Source organism: Rattus norvegicus, chromosome 1, assembly GCF_021556685.1.
Source record: "Rattus norvegicus strain SHRSP/BbbUtx chromosome 1, alternate assembly SHRSP_T2T, whole genome shotgun sequence".
Classification (NCBI taxonomy): domain Eukaryota; kingdom Metazoa; phylum Chordata; class Mammalia; order Rodentia; family Muridae; genus Rattus; species Rattus norvegicus.
In genome coordinates, this window is record NC_141534.1 from 268925098 (window position 1) to 268950322 (window position 25225).

Below are 25225 nucleotides of genomic sequence, written 5' to 3' on the forward strand. Positions count from 1 at the left end.
TTCCAGCTGTGCCGTTCGACTGCATGATGCTCATGTGATCCTTCTGTCTCATCATCCGTGTAAGAAGGTGATACGAAGAGGAGAGGGAATGATGTAAGTGGGAGATTTAATGACACGTCCGCACAAAGATGAGTAAAAAGTAGACACCCGAGACGATGGTGCTATGAAGACACTGAGGTTGATGCTGCCAGTGGTAGTAATCCCTCCACTTGCTTCTTCTGCCCCCAAACCTCTGATCTGATCACGTCTCCTAATCTGTGTTGTCAAACTGAAGTCTTCCCAAAGTACAGGGACCGACTGAAGGGGTCAGCGCTTAATGAACACAACTCATTGTCCAGTACCACATATGTCGGGTGCTTTCAAATGTGGCCGAGATGATGCCTACCCCAGAAAAAATGAGCAAGTCGCCCCAGTAAACTAGTTCGGAGAAGTAGAAATGGGAGCTGCCCTCTGCCTGCCAGCTCAGGGACAGGTTGCTGGAAGAAATTCTTTCCATTCTAGCCTCTGGCAAAATGGAGGGGAAAGGAAGGGAGAGGAGGTTGGAGCTGACGAATAGAAGATTCCTCCTTTAGTGATTCCAGCGCTTTGGGGTGTCTGAACACCCTTAGAGGCCTGGTTTATGCAGCAGTTCCTTAATCTGAGCCACTCCCACTACAGTTCAGAAGGTCTGGGATGAAAATCAGGAATCTATGTTTAACCACTATTACTGGAGTTTCTGATTCCTCACTCTGAGGAGAGCAGACTTCCTATAGATGCTAAAAGGAATTTAGTGGTGTATTGGCTGTTTTCAGACCTGGCATTTGTCTGTTGGCTTGTGGTTAGGTTATGAGATGGCCCACAGACTCTTGTATGTGAACAGGTCTCTAGCTAGTGGTACTGGTTCTGAAGGAACCTTTGGAGGAACCATGAAGCAGCAGAGGGACACCAAGGGCTAACATTTAATATGAGATGCTGGCTTCAGCTGGATGCTTCCTGAGCTGCCAGGATGACTAGACCTCTGTGTTCCTGCTGCGGCTGTGAACTCCCTCTGCCTTTTCTGCCACATGGATTAAGACAGCAAGAGTGAGCCAAACCGACCTCTCCTGTCTATAGTTGCTTCTCAGCTATGTTTTTACAGTGATGGCAAAAGTAACCAACACATTATCCTCTCCCCGGGCAAAGGATTCAGAGGATTAACATGCTCGGGGCTGGGGTGCCCTTGCCCAGGAATTTGGAGAGTCTACCTAGAAATTTTAAGCTCAAGGCAACTTGCTGAGGAGAGCCTAAGACAGACACAAACCAGCAGCCTTCAGCAGATTAGCCCAGATGCACTGCCTCTCCAGAAACAAATCCCCGTGACAGTTCCTGCTAGACAAGAGGGGCCATTAGTCTCCACAATGTATACTGATGCTTAACTTTTTAAATTATGTGCATGAAGCAGGAGAATGTGTGCACTTGGGTGCAGGTCCTGAGGAGGCCAGAAGAGGATGTCAGATCCCCTGGAGTTGGAAATCCAGGCAGTTAGAAGCCACCACTATGAGTTCAGGGAACCAAACTCTTGTACAAAAACAGCATGCGGGGCTGGAGAGATGGCTCAGTGGTTAAGAGCACCCGGTTACTCTTCCAGCAACCACATGGTGGCTCACAACCACCTGTAAAGAGATCCGATGCCCTCTTCTGGTGTATCTGAACACAGCTACAGTGTATTATACATAATAAATGAATAAATAAATCTTTAAAAAAAAGAACAGCATGCACTGAGCCATCTCTTCAGCCCCCACATTTAAAGATTAAAGATTGATTGATTGACTGATTGATTGATTGGTTATATATACAGCGTTCTGCCTGCATAAGTGACTGCATGCCAGAAGAGGGCACCAGATCTCATTACAGATGGTTGTGAGCCACCATGCGGTTGCTGGGAATTGAACTCAGGACCTCTGGAAGAGCAGTCAGTGCTCTTAACCACTGAACCACCTCTCCAGTCCCCACGACTAATGTTTTTAAAGGAATTTCTTCTTCCTGAAATGGCTTTTATAATTAACCAGGCTAATGTTAAGTAGAGAAGGAAACAAACCATTCTCAATTATTATTTTTTTTCCCCTGGGGATTTAGAACCTGTTCTTAGACACTTGGCAAAGCCCTATCAGCTCCTGCAGGTTACCTTACTCCTCACCTCCTTTAAGCACTGACAGTTTTTAAGTACCAAGATGAAAGACATAAATTCTTTTGCTTCTGGGTAGCTAGATACGATTTTGCTTGACATGAAGACACCATCTTTCTCCTTGAGCATGCATAAATTATTCAAATATTTGCAGACCAAAGCACAAAGAGTAGCTTATCTCCCAAAAAAAAAAAGACATGAAAAAGGATACAGAAAACAGCTTCTTCCGACACTGTGATGGCCTGTTACCCTGAATCAACTATAAATTATTTGCCCCTCGGTTTCAGCAAATGTGTTTAAAGAACACTGTGCCTGGGTTAATTTAGAATTTAGCATACAGGCAGTGACTGCAATGCCTTTCTTCAAAAGCCTTGTGGTGACACTCTTTCTTTCGTCGTGGTTAAAAATAAGGTTTCCAAGGATATATGTACATCTTAAGGATTGCTATATTGAAAACCCTTTTAATCTCCCATGCTGCCCACGTGGAATGGAGGTCTACTCAGTGGTTGTTCCAGAGCCTGGAAGTTTCAGAAAGCCAAGGCAAACAAGGCATAAAACTGGGCCAGTAAAGTCATGGGGCTGTGAGTGTCACCACCCAGTTCAAGCAAGGAAAGGCTGTGGAGACAGCAGAAGGGCGTTCAACACTTACCTGAGCTGTGGAAGAGACCTCCTGTAGAGCGTCCACACAAAATGCAAGATGCATAGGGAGAAAGTCATCAGAATCAACATGGTGTCATTTTTGTCAAAGTCAGATCAGAGACGTGTGTCAGAGCAACAACTGGCCAGGGCTGGAAGTCTCGTGCATGTATTTCTGAAATCAAGAACTGTCACAAGAGGATCTACGAGCAGCGTTACACCAAGGAATCACAATCTGACACTCCAACCCAGCAACTGCCTGTCCAACCGAGGACGGACACCCCTTACTTTTGGTTCACCTCGTCATGAATAACTGTCTCATGATGCTTAGGTAGCTCTTAGCATTCCGTTGTATCCCCCTTCCTTTGCTCCCCTACAAACATTCTTGATATCCCGGGGACATATAATCTCATTGCAAGATTCATTTCCAAAACAATTTCCTTGTCTTTGGAGAAGCTCTTTCTGCCAATCAGGTCAATGCTAAATAAATTTGAATTTCAGATAAAATTTTATTTTAGGGTGAGTACGCACCGAGTATCATATGGAACTTTCCACCATCTGACTTTGGCATGTTTTTTGTTTTGTTTGTTGCTGTTGCTGTTGTTTAATTGCTATTGTTACTGGTTTGCTTCTGGGTTTGTTTAGCTGATTCTGGTAGCCCTGGAGCTAACACCGCAGAGCTAACGTTATTGTCTCTCACAGAACTGTTGGGAGGAGCCAGGGAACTAACTTGAAGGAAAAAGCTTTTCAAACTCAGTAGCAGTACACACCAGTAAGGACTCATTTCCGTTCGTGGGTGTTTTTGTGAGAATTCTGACTCATCAAGCAAAAGGCAGATCCTTGTGGGGTTAAGGAGAGGGATGAAAACGCCGGGTTAGGCTTCTAAAGACCGCAAGGAGGGGACTTGATGTGATGACTGTCCACCACGGACACCTTAGGGTCACCAGGGAGCCTCTCCGGTGTGGATGCTAAGTAGCACTTCCTCCCACCTTGAGGCTGCACTCAGGAATCCGTGCTGCTCAGTCTCTGCACAAGGAGAGGAGGTGGACACGGGGGTGGAAGCGGGGGGCTGGATAGATGAGAAATTGGAACCTAAAGAGTGTCTGCCCTTCAGGGAGTCTGGATAAAGGGAGCTGGGAAGAGGAAGCGGGCAGAGGAAACGCGTGATGGTGGATACCTTCAATCAGCTCCAGTTGTTTAAATTTTAGAATTTGCAGCTCCTGCACCTGGGACTCAGGGGACATTGAGGATGAAGTGCAGAAGGATAATAGGAGTCGCAGAAGCAGGATGCCTGCTGAGGCTGTGTCTCCTTGAAATGTCAGGAATCTATACCCATGTAGCATCAACAACATGGCTGCAGGTATGAAACCGATTGACAAGCCCCACATGGAAGGGGAAACTTGTGTGGTGCCAGCCTTAGACAAAGAACTACGGTTGACTGAGGGATGCTGAGAGTGGGAGGAAAAATAGAGAGAAAAATATATTATCCAATACTAACTGGTCAGCTTCGAAGTCATATACGTAGTAGTAACGTTATATGGACAGCAAACGGCTATTAAAGAAAGTAAGGAGTGTGGGGTGGTTTGTGAGGAGAAAGGGTAAAGGGGGAAATGATGTAATTCTATTTTAATTTCAAAAAATATTACTCTTATCAAGCAACATAGGTATGGTGACTAATACTTGGCCAATTTGGCACATCCGGAGCTGCCAAGAAGTCATGAGACTGGGAGTGTGTGTATGGGATTCTATAAACTAGGTTCAGGGAGGGAGGTGGACAGACTCCCTTAATATGACCATCACAGTTCCACAGCCAAGTATCCCAACTACACGAGGAGGAGCTAGCTGACTAAGCACCCTCATCCATCTGCCTCTGCTTCCTGATTGGACAGAATGGAGCCAGCGGCTGGAGGCTCCTTCCCCCAGGCCTCCCACCATGGTCAACTGCACCCCAGCAGTGTCCGAAATAAACACATTTCGTCAGCTATGAGGAGAGCATCTAATACAAGGACAGAGCCCCACGGCCATGTTAAAAACAGACTTGGAAATGCGCTCCAAGTAGTGGTTAGGTTAAAAATACAAGGTAAGAAATGCTGTAGTCCGTCAACCATGTCCTTACAGCCACACACCCACTAGGAACAAAGTTCACTCTTGTTTGAGGGTACAAAAAAAGACCAATGTGTGACTGAAAATTAATGTGTAGAAAGGTTTACTTTCGACTCAAGCAGCTGGCTCCTAATTCCCTTCTATCTTTTTTTTTTCTTTTTTTTTTCGGAGCTGGGGACCGAACCCAGGGCCTTGTGCTTGCTAGGCAAGCACTCTACCACTGAGCTAAATCCCCAACCCCAATTCCCTTCTATCTTGACAAGGGAAAGGAAGACCCATTTCTCTTTCAGGAATAAAGACAGGAGATGTGGTCACATAAAATGTGCCCAGCTTGTTCTCAGCAAACCACAGTTCCACAAGAACCCACCATTTGTCCTTAATATCCATGACACGCGAAAAGCTATGGCCATATACGTAGTGACCTGTCTGCGTGTATGCATTTCATCAAGTATTCCTCGGACGGTGTACGGAGCACTCTTCTGCTACTGGAGGTATAGCAGAAAATAAAACAGTCTCGGCCTTGGAAGAATTTGTATTTGGTCAAGAACACTAAGAGTTCATACAATTTCATGTACCAGGAAGTATTGAGTACCAAGATCAATGAGATACGGAGCCTATGAACGGTGAGGTAGGAGGCTGGGGAAGAATGGCCAGGAAAGGCTTCCTTCTCTGGGGACGTTAATCTGTGAGCAGGAAATGGGGTGGGGAGGGAGGCAGAGCAAGCGGTTAAGTGCAGAGACCTTGTGGCACCTCCCACCAGACCTCTGTGAGAAACAGCAAGAAATTCAGATCCAGGAACAATGAAGAAAGGGGTGTTGATTGATGGTGCAGGCCTCTCAACCATGTGAACACACTGGGTTCGCCGTCATGAAGTGGGAAACCTTAGAGATACTCAAGCAGTGGGTGTAGGGGAGCTGTGGTGCTGCTGAAGACTCCCTGGCTAACGTAGCATGGAGATAGAAATGTGGGAGCAGAGGTTCAGGTGGGAGGCTGTGGTGGGAATGGCTTAGGTGAAGGTTACAGTTTAGCTGAGGGTAGAGTGGAGCACGGTGCTTTGGGGAGGAGGGCCAAGAGCATGGTGCTTAAGGGAGGAATATCGTCACTCAAATTTGTGCTTCTTCCTTCCTTCCATACCCAGATATGACTGGCGTATAAAGCCACGCAGCGTTAATGTACACAATGCAGAGAGTGCGGAGATAAATGTGTCCCTATAAGAACATCATCACTGCCACAGAGTTATGACTTATCTGCAAAGTCCACCCCACAGAAGACTCCTCCCAGGTACATGGCTACACAGGGTTAGGATTATGCTGGTCCCTGCCAGCTCCGTCATGTCTGTGGGAAGGAAGAGCGCCCAGGGCTCTGCACTGCAAGTTGCAAGTGTTCGAGGTACTCACGAGGTTCTGTAGTAGATTCTTCCATTAACCCACTTAATATCTGCTCTCCCCATGACACTTTCCGACTGCTGCACTAGCAAATTACTATAAAGTTAGAGACTTAAAACGACACAGATGTGCTCTTGGCTATGAATGCCAGATGTGTAAATCCAAGTCACCTTCAGGGTGGGTTCCTTCCATAGACTCCAGAGAACAATCTATGCCCTACCCATATTCTAGAGGACCCACATGCCCTGGCTCCGGGCCACTCACTATGTCTTCAGAGTCTCCACAGGGGATCTTCTCTTCCTTACAAAGACCTACCCATGCCTGCCAGCCTAGCTGAATAACCTGGTCCTTCTTCCCACCTCCAGACCCTTAATTTATGCTTTTGAATTCCCCGTTGGCCATATAAAGTAACATAATCTCAAGTTCTGGAGACTGGATACAGAAGGAGGAAACCATTATTTATCCTGTGATTCATTTTATCTTCTTCCTCCTCAAAACAGGTTGACTGTGGACTATTAAGCCCCTGTTGTATCGATGTCCTTATCCTCAAAACTGAGTGCAGATGGGTCATGTGCCCAATTAAAGCTCCTTTCGCAGCCCTATGTGTGGTGTGGTGACAAGACAGCCAATCATGTCAGTCAGTGCCCTTTGCCCATCGGTCAGTAGCTATGTGCTTCTGCGTGGGGAATACCTCTGCTCTCCAAAGCCAAAGGCTAGCTGTGTCAGGGAATTGCTGTCTTCCTGATGATGCTGTCTGTAAGCAATGAATAAAAACTCCCCAGCTCCCTCAATCCAGAATGGACTAACTCTAGTACTCCCCCCCCCAGCTCATAGCCCGTGTAAATACCTTCATTTGACCCTCCAGAATCTCTGTCTTCCCTCCTGCAATGGCCCTCAGAAGATAAATGAGTCTTTTCTCTGACCCGCTCCAATCAGACCTTCATTTCAACAGCCCTTCACAAACAATTCTTCTGAAGACACCAGGATGTCATCTTACCAAGTCCAGAGGTCTGCTCTCGGCCTCACCTCAGTCCTCCTTCTGGTGGCAGAGGACATGGCTGACCTCCTCCCCAAATACTGCCTCGTACTGAAGTCCTGCTGCTGGCTCCTCTATATCTGCTCCTCTGGTGATGTCTCCCCATCCTTCTGTGCTTGTATCTCTCATATTCACCGATAGAGAATTATATGCCTAATTTCTTTTTCTGCTCCCACGTTGCCTGCTGTGCAATTCATACCAATAAATGTTAAAATTAAACATTCCTTCCTTCTAAATGTAATCAGCTGAAATAGATTATGATGGCTAATTTTGGCTGTCAACCTGACATACTTGAGAAGAGAGACCCATAACTGCAGAATTGCCTCCATCAGAATGGCATATCTGGACCCTTAACTGCCTCCATCAGATTGGCACATCTGGACCCTTAACTGCCTCCATCAGATTGGCACATCTGGACCCTTAACTGCCTCCATCAGATTGGCACATCTGTGGGACATTTTCTTGGTTGCTACCTTGATGGAGGAGGGTACCATCCCCTAAGAATATGGGCCTGAGCTATTACACAAGAAAAGTAGCTGAATTTGAGCCTGTTAGCAAGACAGTGAGCAGCATTTCTCCATGGTTTCTGCCACAGTTCCTGCTTGAGTTCCTGTCTCCACTTCCTCAGTGACAGACTGTGACCCATAAGCGGAAGTAAATCCTTCCCTGCACAAGTTGCGTTAGGTCATGGTGTTCATTACAGCAACAGAAAGAAGGCTAGAGCAGAGCTTGAAAGAAATTAAAACATTGAAAAAATAAAGCACTGGGGGCTGGAGAGATGGCACAGTGGTTTAGGGCACCGACTGCTCTTCCAGAGGTCTTGAGTTCAATTCCCAGCAACCACATGGCGGCTCACAACCATCTGTAATGGGATCTAGTGTGTCTGAAGACAGCGACAGTGTACTGGTATACATAAAATAAATAAATAAATCTTTAAAAAAGGAAAGAAAACACATTTCCCAATACAAAACAGACCAAAAAAAAAAACTAGAAACACAATACCAATTGGAATATAGTCTAATTTTATGGGGTTTTATCTGGATCCTCAAATTTATGATTCATATAATTTTATATACAGCCTACTCTCTCTTCCGTGGGTCCCGGAAATGAAGGACAACCTCTTTTGTTATGTTTAAAGTTGAAAACAAATAAACTGGGCCTCTCACATCCTGAGCTGCAGGAAAATCCCATCCCTGACTCACAGGAGCCAGAAGTCAGTTTACATCCTGGACAATGTAACAGGCAAAAGAAAGTAAGTTTCTGTGTGGGGACCACCGCTCCTGGGGGCTTCTTCCTCCTCTCTTTTTCTGCCTTCTGTATTGTGAACTACCCCTTCCACTATCCCCCAAGACCCCACAGCTCAAGGCTAACCACTGACAATATAAAGACATAGGACAAGGGAAAGGAAGGGAGTCAAAGTAGGAGGCTTCTAGCATCCCTCCTACCTCCTGAACCCTCCTACCTCCTGCACCCTCCTACCTCCTGCACCCTCCTTCCTCCTGCACCCTCCTACCTCCTGCACCCTCCTACCTCCTGCACCCTCCAACCTCCTGCACCCTCCTACCTTCTGCATCTTCCTACCTCCTGCATCCCTCTTACGTCCTGCATCACTACCATAGCTGTCTCCTGAGTCTGAACTGTATCCTTGGTTCACCCTTTATTACCTGTCTCCATCCTCTACCCTCATCATGGACCCAAAAGAGAAATATGACTTTAGACTTTAGCACTCTGTCAGTCTAAGAGTTGTCTTCTGCGAGAGAGAGAGAGAGAGAGAGAGAGAGAGAGAGAGAGAGAGAGAGAGAGAGTTAGTTGGTGTGGTGTTTAAAAGGGAGGAGATTGTTGCCTTTCTAATGTTTTTTTGGTTTTTTTTTTTCTGTCTCTAAAACCTTTGTAGACCACAGCCGGGGCTCACAACCCTGTTAGAGAACAAATGAACGGAAGCTCTTTTTAGGAAGCTTCAGAAGGATTTTGTTCCATCATCTGGACACCCACGTGGAGGATGAGACACCTCAGTGCAGTCCCTTGATCTTCCCGTTGCCAGTGATCTTGCCTGGACCGCCCAGTTCCTGCTCTACTTTGTGGGGACAAGTGCTAGGAGCTGAGTCTAGGGCCTTGCACACAATCCATCGCCTCCTTCCCCCTCCATGTTCCTCTACTTTAAAGATTCCCTCAAACATGTTCTTTCCAAGAACTGCCTGCTGGACCAGCTAGCTTGGACCATTACAGGACTTCCATCCCAAGGAGCCTCTTCCAGTCTCCTTTATCCATTCATCTCTTTACATCTTCCCTCTTTAATCCCCTTTGATTCTGGGGTCATTTGAGCACTCTTTGGTGAGTATACTTAACCCCTTGCCTCTTTTTTTTTTTCCTTTTGTGACATCTCCCTTAGGAAATACTAGCCCAGATTGGAGTCACCCCGCCCCCATGAATTCCCTGTCTCTGCTCCTGAACTGAAGACTGCCACACATCAGACAGACCTAAACCTTGACACTTACCACGGTGACCCTGGGTGAATCTATGGTGGTTCTAGCACTGGGAGAGGGAGAGGAAGGACATTTCTGAAGAAGGACCTCTGAGAGTCCTGAAATGATCAAGTGCGAATAGAGAAATAAACGGAAGGGACAAAGAGAAGTGACCCTCATGGGTGAGAACCAGATGAGAGCAACTGAAAAGCAAAGTATAGAGGATGTCAGCAAGGCCTGGCTGACTGCCATCACTTTTTTGAGCCAAGACTTTGGTGATATATATATATATATCTTTACCAGCCAATGGGAAGACAGTAGCAGGGCTTGCTGCTTCCCTGCTCCCTCCCTTTTCTTGTGCAAAGCCCAGCCTAGCTCATCATTTTACAGGGGTAAGGAAAGGGCAGCTTCAGCTACAAAAGGTCAGTGAGCATAGCTGGTTCACCAAAGGAATGAGGAAGGCCAGGAGTCTTGACGCCTCAGAGAGGATAAAGAGATGATCGTGTTCAAACAAGGTGTTGGGGTGAACATCGAAGCTAGGAAGGTGCAGCCCCACAGGGAAGCCAGCAGTTTGTAAGGGTCACACGGATGTAGGTCAGTAGGTCATTTCAACGCCCTAGGGGTGGCCATGGAGGGAAGAAGGAAAGGGACATGGAGATGAGTGCTGTCACCGTGGTGTTAGACCTAATGGTCTCCATCTCTTTAGTTGTCTGTGTGTTCATAACACTGAGGTTGGCGTCCAGCAGGCACAGCATTATAGAGTGTGACAGGTATTACAGCTAGCTGTGAGGTGATCCGTTCAAATCTTGTGGAGGACAAAATAGTCATTGATTTAGTGGTCAGACAAACGTGTACAAAATGGTAAAGGTGGAATGCGCTTCTGAGTTCAAGGCGGATCAGATGGTGTCCTGAGACCCTGGCTATGCTTGAGAGAGAAGGGGTCCCTGGGAAGTGAGGCTTGAGTGAGATCTGGAAGATGGGGAGAAAGCTAGTCGGGGGAGGAGTTTAGGAAGAGCGAGCTAGAGAGTGGGGCGTTGTGGAAGAAGACCGTGATGGCCAGAGTGCAGAGATCAAGGGACAGGCTTTGCTTCTGTGGTCCTTCCTAGAGAGAGGCTGGGACTGGTGCACAGCGACCACTCCCCACCTTTCTGACTGAGCCCTGACTTTGTTCAGATGGCACAGGGAGAACCAGGATGGGACTAAGCCAAGGAGACTCCATTTGCTCTTGGTTCAGAGAATGGCAGAAGGTGACATTGCCAGCCCAATCAGATGTAACAGGAAATCTTCCTTGTAGGAAAACTGTTCTTCCCTAATGCGGAAAGGACTTACAGGGAGACTCACTTCCCACATCCCTTCCCTGGGACTTGGATGCTGTTTTGTGAAAACACAACACACTGGCAGATAACCATGACCCAAACCATCAGGGCCACAAAGCCAGTGTTAGAATATCACCAGGTCACACACACACACACACACACACACACACACAGTTAAAAAAAAAAAAGAATATCACCAGGTGACTCTGGACCACTTCACTCAGACACTCAGCATGACGTCTGACAAATAAAGTATAGGCTGCTTTGATTTTTCTTTTAATTGTGCAGGTGGTGACAGTCCCGCCCATCAGTTCGGTCACCAGACTCATAAAGTCATGGAAGTACTTCATATTGTGTCGTCATAAACATAGGGCCACTTGATTCTCACATCACCAAATAGGACAGGAGATGAGTTTTTGCACCAGTTTCACTGTCTGTAGGACACTATGTGTCGAGACTTTCCTTGTCTTACCTCTTTTAATTATCTGTTCTAGAAAAGAGACACAGTAAAGATGGCCTGCAGTGTGGTTGATGTCACTACTTATTGGTGGCTCCAACAGGGATGTCCTTTTGCAGGGTCAGTGAGCATACAACATGTGTCACATCGGCCTGCACACTGGTGAGCCTTTGGCTTTGGACCAAGGGCAGAATCCCACTGTGTCCTGAATGGGTACTGGGAGTGCTTTGAACAAGGAGAGAAAGGAGACTGTGAGGACTAGAGATCTGGCAACCTGCCCGGCTAACCTTACCAGTCGGTCGCAGAGCAGGTTGGAAGCTCAGAGTAACCGGTCCCAACCTAGGTCTCACAGATTATAGGCTTCAGAGGAATACACGCTAGGCTGGAGTTCCAATTCTGTCCCTGGCTGTGTGGCCTTTAGCGAACTATTTTGTCTCTAAATTATAGTTCCCTCCTTTTGAAATTAAGAGGTTATTATTTCCACTCTGCAAAGTTGTTGGGACTAAATGATATCCTGGGTGAATTAAAAAACCCCTGTAAACACTGGGTATTTCCATACAGTACACACTGCTGAGCTCTGTTCTGGTGAAGGAGGAACAGGAAATTAAAGAGTAATTTCATGGCAGAGGCCTGTCTATCATGCGATTAGCAGATTAGTTGTCTGAAATTTCAAAGGAGCTGCTTACTTGCAAAGGTATTTGACTGACAGCCTTGCCCGTGTTGTTGGTAATGATTAATAAGGAAAAAAACAAGTCACACTTCTGTCTCCTGGCCTATTTCCGGATATCTCACAGGGTTAGTATTTGATGCCAGAGGCAGATTTCATTTTCATTTTCTAGGTGGCATCTACAGTACAAGTAGCTTTCTTAGGACCCGTGGATATACTAAGCAACTTCCCAGAAAAAACTATTATAGGAGAATAAGAACAAATGTGGGAACATGGTGGGATAGGTGGATGGACAAGCGGACAGACAGAAGATGGAAAGTTAGTCTTCCATCTGTTTTATTTTTATAAAGGAATACAAATCATAAAGTAGTTTCCTCTTTCCTTGTTGGTTAGGGTTTGTTACCACAGTGACAGGCTATCAGTAGCTCAGCAGTTCACAGTGGAGACCAGCACAGCTTTTGAAGAACTACTTAAGACTCTAACTAGTAACATCTGAACAAAGACCGGCTTTGAAGCCACAGAGAGCTTCCAGGTCCAAGGTTGACTTTATATCAGGAAATACATTTCAAGAAATGGTTTCTCCTAAAACAAGCAAAGCAAGTTCTGTGTAGCAGGGAAACAAATCGATTACTTCTGCATGCCAGGAGCCCAGAAGAGTTGCCTGAAGGAGAACTAACAAGGCCTGCCCCTCCCTCCCTATGGTGCAAAAGTAAACAGCGGAGAAAGAACCCTAGCTGAAGGCTAACCAGCACTGTGTAGCTACTTTTCATGTGAAGTCTTATGCTTTAGAAAGATTCTGTGAAATCAGGATTGTCTAGCCAACGCTGGGCATAGTGGCACACTCCTATAATCCCAGGACTCTGTAGGCTGAGACCAAGGAACACTGAGTTCAAGACCAGCCTTGTGTCTACCTAGTGAGTTCTAGGCTAGCCTCAGAAACAAGGACACTTTGTTGCAAAGAAGAGAGAGAGAGAATTATACATCCTATCATGTTGATGGATAACAAAATCCAAAGTCCGAAAGACTACAATGTTAATGAATATGTGGCACAGCTGACAGGAGCTGAGCTACCTTAGCAAGAGTGACAAAGATTAAAGTAAATACTATGTCCTTTTGTTTCTAAAGGTGATGGAACAATGTAACAATGATGTACTCACTAGCACCCTATCATCTCCTCTACTATCTATATAATGTGAGTTAAAAATACATGGAAGCCCCTTAGCTGGCCAACACTACTGCACCGGGCAAATGGTAATGAAGAGGCCATGTGCTAGACAGCATCTTAGCCCTTCTCCACATGAATGGAACATGCATGAATTAGCCAGTCTTCCAGGAAACTATTGGAAGGAATGAGTGTATTAGAGAAGACAGGCTTTTGTTTCCTAGTCAGGTACAAAGCAATTCTTCCTCAAGAAGATGTGTGGGTGAGATACGGCTGGGTGGGAAGCAGAGAATTGTTTCAGTGGTAGTCACTGCAGTTGGTCAAGGCTAGGTTGACATTGTCCTCAATAAGAGTCATTGTTACTATGGTCCAAAGTCTTGCAGGAATTTTTAAAATATGTTTGCTTTTTTTTTTTTTTTTTAACCAGGTACCTGGAACATCAGGTGTAATTCTGTGCCAAGCCACAAAAAGAATGAAAGCCCAGGACTTCCCCCTGGGCACCAGCTTCCACGTGTATTTGGGACAAAAGTAAAATCTTCCCAAGGCTTGTTGAGAACTTCCTGCTGGTTCACATTTCAAAGAGAGCCTGTACTTAATCCCCACACTCACACCAGAGCTCAGAGTACACGGAGGAGTTCCAGAGCCGAGTTACTGCCGTCCGGAGACCTGGTAAGTACTGCTGGACTGTGACAGGTTTGGAGTCCTGAGGCTATGGTGATCTGGGAGCTTTTTCACGATTGAGCAATTGCCAGTTGGAAAATTGGAAATTTTCCAATTGAGCAGCCTATTTTAGGCTTTTTCTTTCTAATCTTCTCAAACTGAAGAAGCAGAGGGAGATGGGACCTCTTAGCATCCGACTTATCAACTCTCAACTGGCATGACAATAACCAGGCCAGGGAACAAATGTGAGTTCTTCCCAAGTGAGACAGAAGAGTTAAACTGAACAGATGTGCAGGGGTATGGGGCTGTGTGCTTATTCCAGGCCAGTGACAAAGAACTACAAGGAAAACTGAAAAGAGATCACATTCCCTGTTCCTTATTTGTCTGTCTGTCTATCTATCTATCTATCTATCTATCTATCTATCTATCTATCACACACACAATACACACACACACACACACACACACACACACACACACACACGTATATACCTATCTATCTGTTTTTGGGATAGGGTCTCACGAAGTAGCACTGCCTAGCCTAGAACACTTGGGTATTTCCGGCCTCTACCCATCAAGTGCTGGGATTAAAGTCACGGACCACCGTGCCCCACACACTCTCCTTTGTTGAACGGGCAGAAGTACACAGTCCTGAAGACTGTCTTTCATGTTAGAATTTGGCTCGTGTTCCGAATTCTTAATTCTTCAGAGATTAGTTGCTTAATCTTTCTAATGGTTGTTTCCTTGTCTGTGGCTGGATGTTACAGAATTGTAAAAATAATGTAAACACTAGGTGCCCACTGGGATGTATTATGTGTACTAGCCATTATTGACCCACAAACTGTAGAATATTTGAGACAGAGAGGACCTGGAAACTAGCATTCTTGGGATCAGAGTACCTATTATATGCTGAGCTCTCTTAATTTCCACTGAAGCTCACAGCAATCCTGAAGGCAGAACATCAAGGGATTCTGTACTGCTGTACTGGATTCAAGATCCTGTTTTTCCTTATTGATAGGGAAAAGATTTAAACCCAGACTCCACAGTCAGCACACTAAGCCATCATGACCTACAGCTGTATCTGTATGGTGGGTAGGGAGAAGGCAGTAAAGCAGTCCCCATAGGTGATGCTGGAGCCCTTTGTGAGTCTCATAAGGCTAGAGCTGTCCCCAAGGTACACCGTACCAGGCTTAGTGCACTAGGAAAGTGATACCATTAGAAGTATCCATGAGCATCCATTGGAGCCCTGTGAATCCTGCTTGGGGAGCTAGATACACTTCACCCTCACTCTTTCTCAGGTACAGGTCTCCGTTTGTGGAATAAGTCCCTTCAGTCTGGCCTAGTTCTGAGACCCAAAAGTCACAGAGTATGCAAACACATAAATACCTTGGGCGCTCAGTGTCAGGCATGCCTATACTCTCCTTGGCTCTGGTGTCGGGGAAGGATTAAGCATGGATTCTGTACAAACTGTAAAGCAGCAGAATGTTCTCAAACCAGTACTATCAGGAAGATTTTATCCCTCCCCTTTACAAACTATAAAGGCTTTAAAAACAATTAAGTATTTTATCAGGAATTTCCTTTTTAAAAAAAAACAAAGAACAGCTTTATCAGGGTTCTCTGTACCATTACATGCTGGGCTAAATGCTACATGCATGGATGGCCAAGTCTCACATATGCAGAGGCCAGACGAAAGGGGGTACTGAAATGCACCCCTTCTTAGTTACTTCTCCAGGCAACAGCATTCTCACATTGAAGTCCAGAAAAACTCACACTGGTCTTCAGATGGCCCTGACATGCTTCTCACAAGCCAGCAAGGGAGAGGAATGAATGGGCTGATGCTAATTAAAGGGGCAGGTCAAGAGGGGAGCAATCACACCAGGCACAGGTCAGGAGGAAAGTAGTTACACCAGGCACAGGTCAGGAAGGGAGCAATCACACCAGACATAGGCCAGGAGGAGAGTGGTTACACCAGGCACAGGTCAGGAAGGGAGTATTCACACCAGGCACAGGTCAGGAGGAGAGTGGTTACACCAGGCATAGGTCAGGAGGGGAGTAGTTATACCAGGCACAGGTCAGGAGGGGAGTAGTTATACCAGGCACAGGTCAGGAGGGGAGCATTCACACCAGGCACAGGTCAGGAGGGGAGTTCACACCAGCACAGGTCAGGAGGAGAGTGGTTACACCAGGCACAGTTCAGGAGGGGAGCTCACACCAGGAACAGGTGAGAAGGGGAGTGATCACACCAGACATAGGTCAGAAGTGGGGGTGATCACACCAGGCACAGGTCAGGAGAGGAGCAGTCCCACCAGGACAGTTGGATGGCAACAGCCCTCTCTTCCCTGACTGCCCCAGGCTACTGGTGCCTTCTTTTTCAGGCCTTCCATTTTGAGGTGTTACTAATTCAAGGCAGAGGTTGGCCATGGACATAGTCCTAGTTCTCAAGACTCCATCAGTCCTGCAGCCCCCACCCTGTGGAAATTCCCTCCACCTCTCAGTCCCCTAGATCAGTGGCTCTTAATTTTCTTACTTTAATACAGTTCCTCACAGTGTGGTGACCCCTAACCATAAAATTGCTACTCTTGCTACCGTTACAAATCACAATGTCAACCCCCACCCCAAGGGTCTCAACCCACAGGTTGAGAACCACTGCCTTAGATGATCATGGATGACCAGACATAGATTCAGCTCACTTGGGTCAGTCTCGGGCCTCTGCATCAGGATATCTTGAGAATGTCCCTAGAGATAGCAGAGGCACTTGAAGTCCAGAGGTTCTCACTCATCAGGTTCCGTCTGGAGAAAGCAAGACCCCAGATGTGGAAAGGGCTTATCACAGCTGCTTCTCAAACCACAGTCTACTGCCTTCTGTGTTGCTTGGATCTCTCTTTGCTGTCACCTGCCTCCCCCGGGCTCTCCTGCAGCCACATGTAGCAGGGACATTGAGGACTGCCCTTGCAGTCTTCTTCATAGCTTCTCCCCATATCACCTATTGGGTGAGCACAGGCTCCCTGGATGGTCCTCATCACCAAGGCTACCATTATCTTTGGGGCACAGCAGAGGAACACGTCAGTGAAAGAGTTGGCTGAGTCAGTAAAGCGTTTGCTGTCCAAACATAAGAACCTGACTTGCTTCTGCAGAATCCACATTAAAAAGTGGGGTATGATGGCACATGCTTGCAATAGCAGCAGGAGAAGCAGAGAAAGCAGACGCCATGTGAGCTCACACCAATGAGAGTCCCTGTCTCAAAAAACAAGATGGACAACACCCACATAAGAACTACACCCAAGGTCAATCCCTGGACTCCACACACATAAGAAAGACAGAAAAGGCAAGAATCAGAATCGCGATGCCTGTCCTGCCCCCTGATGGCACCATAGCTAGTCAGCTTGGACACCAAGGTCTGGAAGCTAACTCTTGCCTAACTCCTCTTTCTGACAGGTGAGAAGAGCCAGCCAGATGGAAGCCAGACCTCCAAAGGGCCCAGGTACCTAAGGAAGCGGGTAGTGGCAGAAGGAAACAGCTGTCCACCAACAATGATGAGCCAAGAGCAGATATCAGTTTCCTTTTGTAGGGACAACAGGTATCATTCTGGGACCGTGACCCTTGGTCTACAGAAAGTAGGAGCTGCTGCAGTCACTTCATTGTTTGTAAAAGCTGCACTGCCTAGACATTTAACAATTCCCAGCTTTCATTGGCTAAGTGTCCCATTTGGGGCTTGAAGATGATACCTTTAATAAATTACAGCCTAATGAAGACTAGGATACATCCATTTAATTTTGCATAGAGTTCTTGATTATAGAAGAGTCATTGTGCTCAAGGAATTTATAATCTTACTGAGAAGCAGAGAGAAACCCAGGCAAGTAGCTGTCTGGAGAACTTTAGTTCCACACATGCAACAGTGTAACCGTGGATTAGGAACAAAGAGCTGCGGAATCCGAAGGAGAGGCTGAGCTCGTGGTGGGAATCCCGGGAAGTCTTATGGAGAGGCTGTTTGAGCTGAATCTTAGGGTGTGCACAGGGCTTGGGTTATTTTTAAATTTTATCTGAATGCATATGTGTGGTGCATATGACTGTTCTCGAGGATGTATGTGCATGTGTACGTGGGCAGGTGGAGTCCAGAGATCAGAGTGTCTTCCTTGATCATTCTCCACCTTCCTGTTAAGTCAGGGCCTTTCACTGAGCCTGCATCCCGGTGATTGAGTTCGGCTGACTGGCTAATGGGCCCCAGAGTGCAGCCTCTCCATCCCCAACTCTGAGGTTAAGGATCCGTGGCAACACATAGGATTGATGTGGGTGTGGGGGATCCAAGCTTGGGTCCTCATACTTAGATTGTAAACTGAGCCATCTCCCCAATCCTCTGTGGAGGGTTTTGGTGTTTTTTTTTAATTTTTACATACAATTTTAATTTAAAAATAATCACATTACTTCCTGCTTCCATTTCTTCCCTCCAACCTCTGCTAGGTTCCCCCTCACCCCTTCTCAAATTGATGGTCTCTTCTTTATTGTTATTATTATAAACACCTGTGCATACACATGCACATACACACATATATTACAGATGTACAGAGAGAGAGAGAGAGAGAGAGAGAGGCGCAAACACAACCTGCTAAGTCCATTTTTTGTTGTTGTTGTTGTTGTTGTTGTTGTTGTTGTTGTTGTCTATGTGAATATAATTTCAGGGCTGGTCACTTGGTATTGGGTAACCAGTTAGGGGGCTCATCCTTGGGAGAGGCTAACTCTCCCTCTGAGATTTCCCCCTTCAGGGTCAGAGAGTCTGTTGCTATTACTATTCAGACTTAGCCAGGCTGCCATTTCTAGGAGACACAGTTTCACTGTGGACTTCCTGGCCCTATGGCTCTTAGAATCTTTCTCCCCACCCTCCCTGGATGTTTCCTCAGTCCCAGGTGTAGGAGTTGCGTCTTAGACGTATTTACTGGGCCTGAGGTTGCCACAATCCGTTGATCTCTTCTACATTGTTTCCAGTTGTGGTTTTCTGGAATGCCTTACATTTGTTGTAAAGAAAAGCTTCTTTAAGGGGCTGGGGATTTAGCTCAGTGGTTAGAGCGCTTACCTAGGAAGCGCAAGGCCCTGGGTTCGGTCCCCAGCTCCGAAAAAAAAAAAAAAAAAAAAAAAAAGAACCAAGAAAAGCTTCTTTAGTGAAGGGAGAGAGTTACTCTTATCTGTGAGTATAAGGACAAGGTTTAGAATGCAGTTAGGAATTAGGGGAGGGGAGGGGAGGTTCTACAGTTCATGACCTCACTAGCCCCCTGGGTGGGGCAGATATGCTTCTAGAACTAGGCATGATTTCCCTCCTAGAAAAGGAGCGCATCCATCAGAAGAGATGGTAAGACCCACAGCATTGGACAGAGGTGCAGAGGCAGGATGGGAGGGAGCAGGGCAGTGTCATAAGGTAGCATGGGCAAGAAGAGAGGCTGAGGAGACCAGACCCTGACCTCCTATGACTAGTAGCATTTCTCACATGGGCTTAACATGACCATTTTCGACTGCCTGTAGCATTCATCAGCTTTGCTGTAATTTATTGCGCCGCATCTCCTGGCTGATACCAGTCTGGTGTCAGTAGATGCCTTCCGGGGGGTGGAGGGAGGCGAGCTTCACCACAGTCTGCACAGTGAATGTTCCTCTTACCTCATGCTTTGCTGTACTTTGTCATAATCCTTCCCTCCAACACCACCCTTTGTCCCGATGCCTGGCTCTCTGTTGCTGCGTTTGTTAGAGTTTTTGCATAACTGTGAACACACAGTAAGACACTCTCATCTGACGTCTTCTACTTGGCACAATTCTCTAATTCATAATTGAGATTCGTCCATGGTATGAATTGGCCCTTTCCCCTTTTCCATTAAATGGATATGTCATGGATGATTCATTGACCTTCTGGAAACATTCGGGCTTTTCTTGTCTTTGTCTATTATGAAAAGATTATAGAGCGCTTGCCTAGGAAGCGCAAGGCCCTGGGTTCGGTCCCCAGCTCCGAAAAAAAGAACCAAAAAAAAAAAAAAAAAAAAAAAAAAAAAAAAAAGAAAAGATTATATGAACAAATATATATTTTTATTTATATATGTATGTGTGTGTATGGTGTATGTCATGTTCATGTGGATATGTGCATATATGAACACACTTACACATATGTGTTGAACCCAGAGGTTGGCACCCGATGTTTTTCTTTATATTCTTTTCATTTACCTAGGAGTAGAAATGTCTGGGTCATATTGTAAAAATATATTTAGCTTTTATCAAATGGATTTGATGTTTCAGGAATCTTTAGAGGTGTGATTGACAAGCAGCAGGCCCCTGTGTTTAAATCTACATGTAGATAGGATTTGTCACGTAGAAATCCTACAGGTGGGACTGTGGACCAGAGCAGAGTACATGCCTAGCATTCATGGTGCCTTAGGCTAAATCCCAAACATTGTCATATCTAAATAAATAAATACGGCAATCTATCACCTGAGTGCAGCTAATGAACTGACCTTCAAGCCTACTGCCCTCTTTGGCATACACCCTTTTCTTGGCAACCACAAGTCTCCTCTCTCTCGGTATAAAGTTGATTTATTATTCTAGAGATTTCCATGAATAAAATCATGAGGTATGCGTACTCTTTGTCCGGGTTCTTTCTTTGTTCTTTTCCTTTGGCGGTAGGGTCTCATGTAGTCCAGGCTGGCCTCAACCTTGCTCCCAATGTCTAGGCATATGATTCTAGCCTTTTTGTTTAGGCATTGCACTCTGTCATGGAGTGGCCTTGTCCACTGACGCGTGGGTTTATTTCTGGATTCTCCCTTCTATTACCTTGCTCTGTGCACCTGTCTTCACGCTCTGCTCTTGGTTCTTTCAGGTGTGTAGTGAGACTGTTTTCTAGATACGTATTTATTTCTCTTTTATGTGTACGAGTGTTTTCCCAGTATTGTGTCTATGCAGCATGTGAATAGCTAGTGCACGTGTGTGTACCCTGTACATGCCTGGTACACAGTGAGTTCGGAAATGAAGATTGGAACCCTGACATTGGAGTGACGGCCGGTGGTGAGCTGCCATGGAGGTGCTGGGAGTCGAACTTGTGCCCTCTGCAGGAGTAGTGAGTGCTCTCAACTGATAACCCTCTCTCCAGTGCTGCACGGTTCGTCTGTTCACTCGTTTGTTTGTTTGTTTAAGGGAGACCCGAATACTCTGCTTTTCAGGATTGTTTTGACTATTCTAGGCTAGCAAAAAAAAAAAAAAAATCTACAGGATAATATGAAGTGAGCTTTCCCATTCCTGAAAAAAATGCATGAGAATTCAGGTAAAAACTGCATTGAATCTGTAGATTGCTTTGGAGTAATTTCTAATATGTCATTATTAGAATTATTGTCTTTCAATCCATGAAGATGGGATTTATCTCCATTTTCAATATCGTCTTTAAATTCTTATAGTAACTTTCAGGATATTAGCTTTTACCACTTTGGTTAAATTTATTTTTATGGATTTCGTTTAGGGGAGGTGTTGTAGCAAAGGAACAGACTTTTTTTTAAAAAAAATTATTTTCACTTTCAGATTACCTGTTGCTGCTTCATAGCAATTTGAAAAATGTTGTATACTGACCTCGCACACCATGGACTTTGTCCATTAGCTCATAGTTTTCTGTGGGCCGTTTAAGGTTTCCTACTGCCCGGGATCATGCCATCTGCACTCCATTTCTTTTCCTTGCTCAGTTGCTCTGCACTGGATAAACATGAACACTGTCTCTTGCCCTGGAGCTTAGAGAAAAGGTCATAAATCTTTAGTGTTATTTAAAGATCTGAAAACAAGAGTAGATATCTTGGTTGGAGGCATTTCCTTCTCTTTCTAGTTGACAGAGGTTTCTGTCACAAAGAGTTTTTGCTGTACACAGGAGAACAGGACCAGCCTTCAGCCAGTGTGCTCTATAAATACCAAGCAGGTGATGCAGTTGTTGGTGGTGGTGTTCAAGTCTGTCATCCTTGCTGGTTTTCCCCTCCTTTGTTTCTTCTATTAAGAGAAGATTTTGTTTTTTAAAATCTGTGAAGTTTTGAATATGTCTATTTTCCCTTGTAATTCTATTAGGTTTTGATCCGTGTTTTGAAGTTCTGTGGCTGGGTGCATATGTGTTTAGTATTATATTGCCCTAGGATTAATTGAGTCCTACATTATCATACATATTAAAATAGCTTCTGAAAATTCCTGGTGCTGTTTCTCGCTTTGGAATCTGCGTGACTTACCGTAGCTACCTGCTTTCTTGTGACTAGTGTTAATATAGTATACCGTACTGCCTAGGGTTCTGTTTGTTTTGTTGTTTTCTACTTGACCCAAGCTAGAGTCATCTGAGAAGAAGGAAACTACCAGCTTTGCTATTGGGGGCATTTTCTTGACTAGTGGCTGAAGAGGGAGGGTCCAGCCCATTGTGGGCAGATGGCCTTGAGTTGTGTAAGAAAAAGACTGAGCAACCAGGAGGAGCATATCTGTAAGCAGCCACCCCTCCGTGGCTTCTGCTTCGGTTCCTGCCTCCAGGCTCCTGACTTGAGTTCCTGCCCCGACCTTACTTCAGTGATGGACATGTAAGGGGAACAAACCCCTCCCTCCTGGGGTCGCTTCCCCTCAGAATTCCTAAGAGATTCTCTGTCTCTCTCTCTCTGTCTCTCTCTGTCTCTCTCTCTCTCTGTCTCTCTCTCTCTCTCTCTCTCTCTCTCTCTCTCTCTCTCTCTCTCTCTCTCTCTCTCATTTGTGCCTTTGATGCTTATAATGCGTTTCTTATAAGCAGCAGAGTTGGATCTTGTGATTTTATCCAATCTGACAACTTCTTCCTTTTAATTCAGGTGTTTAGAATGTTCACATTTTATGTGACTGTTGCTGTGTTCAGGCTTGAATGTATCCTGTTGCTACTTTGTGTTGGTCTTGTTTGGCCTTTGCCCCATGAACCCCTACCCACCGGCCCCACCCACCCATGCCTGCCCAACCTGCCTGCACCAGCCCACACCTGCTCATTCCATCTGCCCACACTGCCACACCAGCCCCACCACCACCTGCCCCATCCCCACTGGCCCCGCCCCACTGGCCCCGCCCACACCTGCTCACTCCATCTGCCCACACTGCCACACCGGCCCCACTGCCACCTGCCCCACCCCCACTGGCTCCGCCCCACTGGCCCCGCCCCCACTGCCCCCCCCCGCCCACACCTGCTCACTCCATCTGCCCTCACCGCCCCCACCGGCCCCACCGCCGCCTGCCCCACCCACACTAGTCCCGCCCACCCACACCTGCCCACACCCACTTCACCCACTCACACCCTGCCACCAACTTTTCTGCTTTCTTTTGAATGAACTGAGCCCTTTTTGTGACTTTACTTCATTTCTCTCCTTAGCTTATTACACTGCACTGTATTATTTTAGTCATTACTTTGGGGTTTGTATATTTTTAAACATACAACAGCCTGACCCCAAGTAATGGCATACTAATTCACAAGTAATCCAGTCTCATTGCCGAGATGAGATCTCGTCTTCCTGCTCAAGCCTTTACACTGCCGTTGGAACTCATGTTATTCAGGCATCATTATAGTCTGCACAGTGCATTGCTATTTTTGTTTAGCTAGTTGAAGTACCGAGTGCTTTAAATAATGAAACAAAATCACCTCACATTTAGTCCTGTGGTCTCTGTGTCGGCGCTCTGCGCGCCTCCAGTCCATTCCGCAGGGTTTCCTTTAGCATCATTTCTGATAGTGGACGCTTCCGGATGATGACACTCTTTCAGAATTTGCATATCTAAAAATGCCTCCAAACTGCTTCCCTATTTAAAAGATATATTTGCTGCTTATAGAATTTCAAATGGCAGGATTTATTCAGAGCTGTTAATGGTGTAGGTTTGCTTGCTTATATTTCTAACAAGAAATGAAACAGTTGGGGCTGGAGAGATGGCTCAGCAGGTGAGAGCTCCGGCTGTTCTTCCAGAGGACTTGGGTTTGATTGGCAGCACCCACACGGAGGCTCACAGTCATCTGTAACTCCAGTTTCAGGGCACACAGCACTGTCTCCTGGCCCTCTCTGGCACCGGCCATGCATGTGGTGCTCACACTTGTATGCAGGCAGACCGTCCATACACAAGAAGCCTTTTCTCCACTCTCTGCTCTTCAGATGGTTTTATTGTGGCATGGTCTCAAGCATCTTGATTTTGAGGAATTTCGGAGTGTGTTTCCTTTCCTGTATCTTGTGTTTCGTGGGGTTCATTGAATGGCTTGCGTCTTGCTTTAGAGTTTTAAATGTTTTAAATTTTTAGAACTATTTGTTCAAGGTTTTTTGGTTTTTTTTTTCTGCCTCTTCCCCTCCTTTAAGGGATCCCAGCTGCTTGCACATTGGACCAGTTGAGGCTACCCCAGTGTACGGACACTCTTTCATGTTTGGACAGTTTTTGTTTGTTTGCTTTTACTTTATTTTAATAGTCCTTATTAATACCCCTTTCGGTACTCTGTAATTTTCTTCTACACTATCCAGCCCTCTCTAACAAGCTGTGGGTGTAAACCTCCCTGTCCCCAGATGTCATTGTTTCCATTTGTAAAAGTTCACTTTGGGTCTTTTCTATCTCATATGTCTGTCAAGACTTGGACAGTAACATTAACAGTAACAGTAAATCTCTGGCATGTCTGACATCTGTGCAAGTTCTGTCTTGATTGATTCCTTATTCCGTTCATCACGACCCATTTGTCTGCCTCTTCTCTGTGCCTGGCCACCTTTGACCGGGAGCCAGACATTACACATTTTACTTTACTGGGCACTAAATAGTTTCTATTCTTATACATCTTAAGTTTCTTGGGAACAACTGGGTCTCCTAAGACCTGCTTGCGGTAATATTTGTTAGGTGGGACTGGCACAGTCCTCGAATCTAGAGCTAACTAGTGTGAGGAATCCTGCTGTACCTAATGCCCATGCATGAATTACAACCTTTTCCAGCATAGCTGCAGGGAACGAGCTCTTCTCTTGGCCCAGTGTGGGCATCCTAATCTTTTTAAATCCTCTGTGGCATACACATGTGTAGATCAATAGTCCCAGTGTGCTGGTAGAGTGTGTGTGTGTGTGTGTGTGTGTGTGTGTGTGTGTGTGTGCGCGCGCGTGCGTGCACGTGCACTCATGCAATAAACACATACACACAGTTTAACAAATGAAAGTGGCAACACCTGCTATGGAAACGGCAGAAACATCTGAATATTA

The 25225-nt window shown here is 45.8% G+C and overlaps 1 protein-coding gene across 11 annotated transcripts in view; it reads left to right on the forward strand.

Annotated features, from left to right (window-relative positions):
* The first annotated feature begins 8476 nt into the window (after positions 1–8476).
* Positions 8477–25225, forward strand: part of Plekhs1 (pleckstrin homology domain containing S1) — a 38355-nt gene continuing 21606 nt past the window's right edge. For 7 of the 11 annotated variants that reach the window (NM_001443747.1, NM_001443751.1, NM_001443748.1 and 4 more), the window contains 2 exon segments: positions 13969–14036; positions 17463–17508. In NM_001443747.1, coding sequence (NP_001430676.1) covers positions 17481–17508 — 28 coding nt within the window. In that variant the 5' untranslated portion in view covers positions 13969–14036; positions 17463–17480. 11 annotated transcript variants of the gene reach the window in all.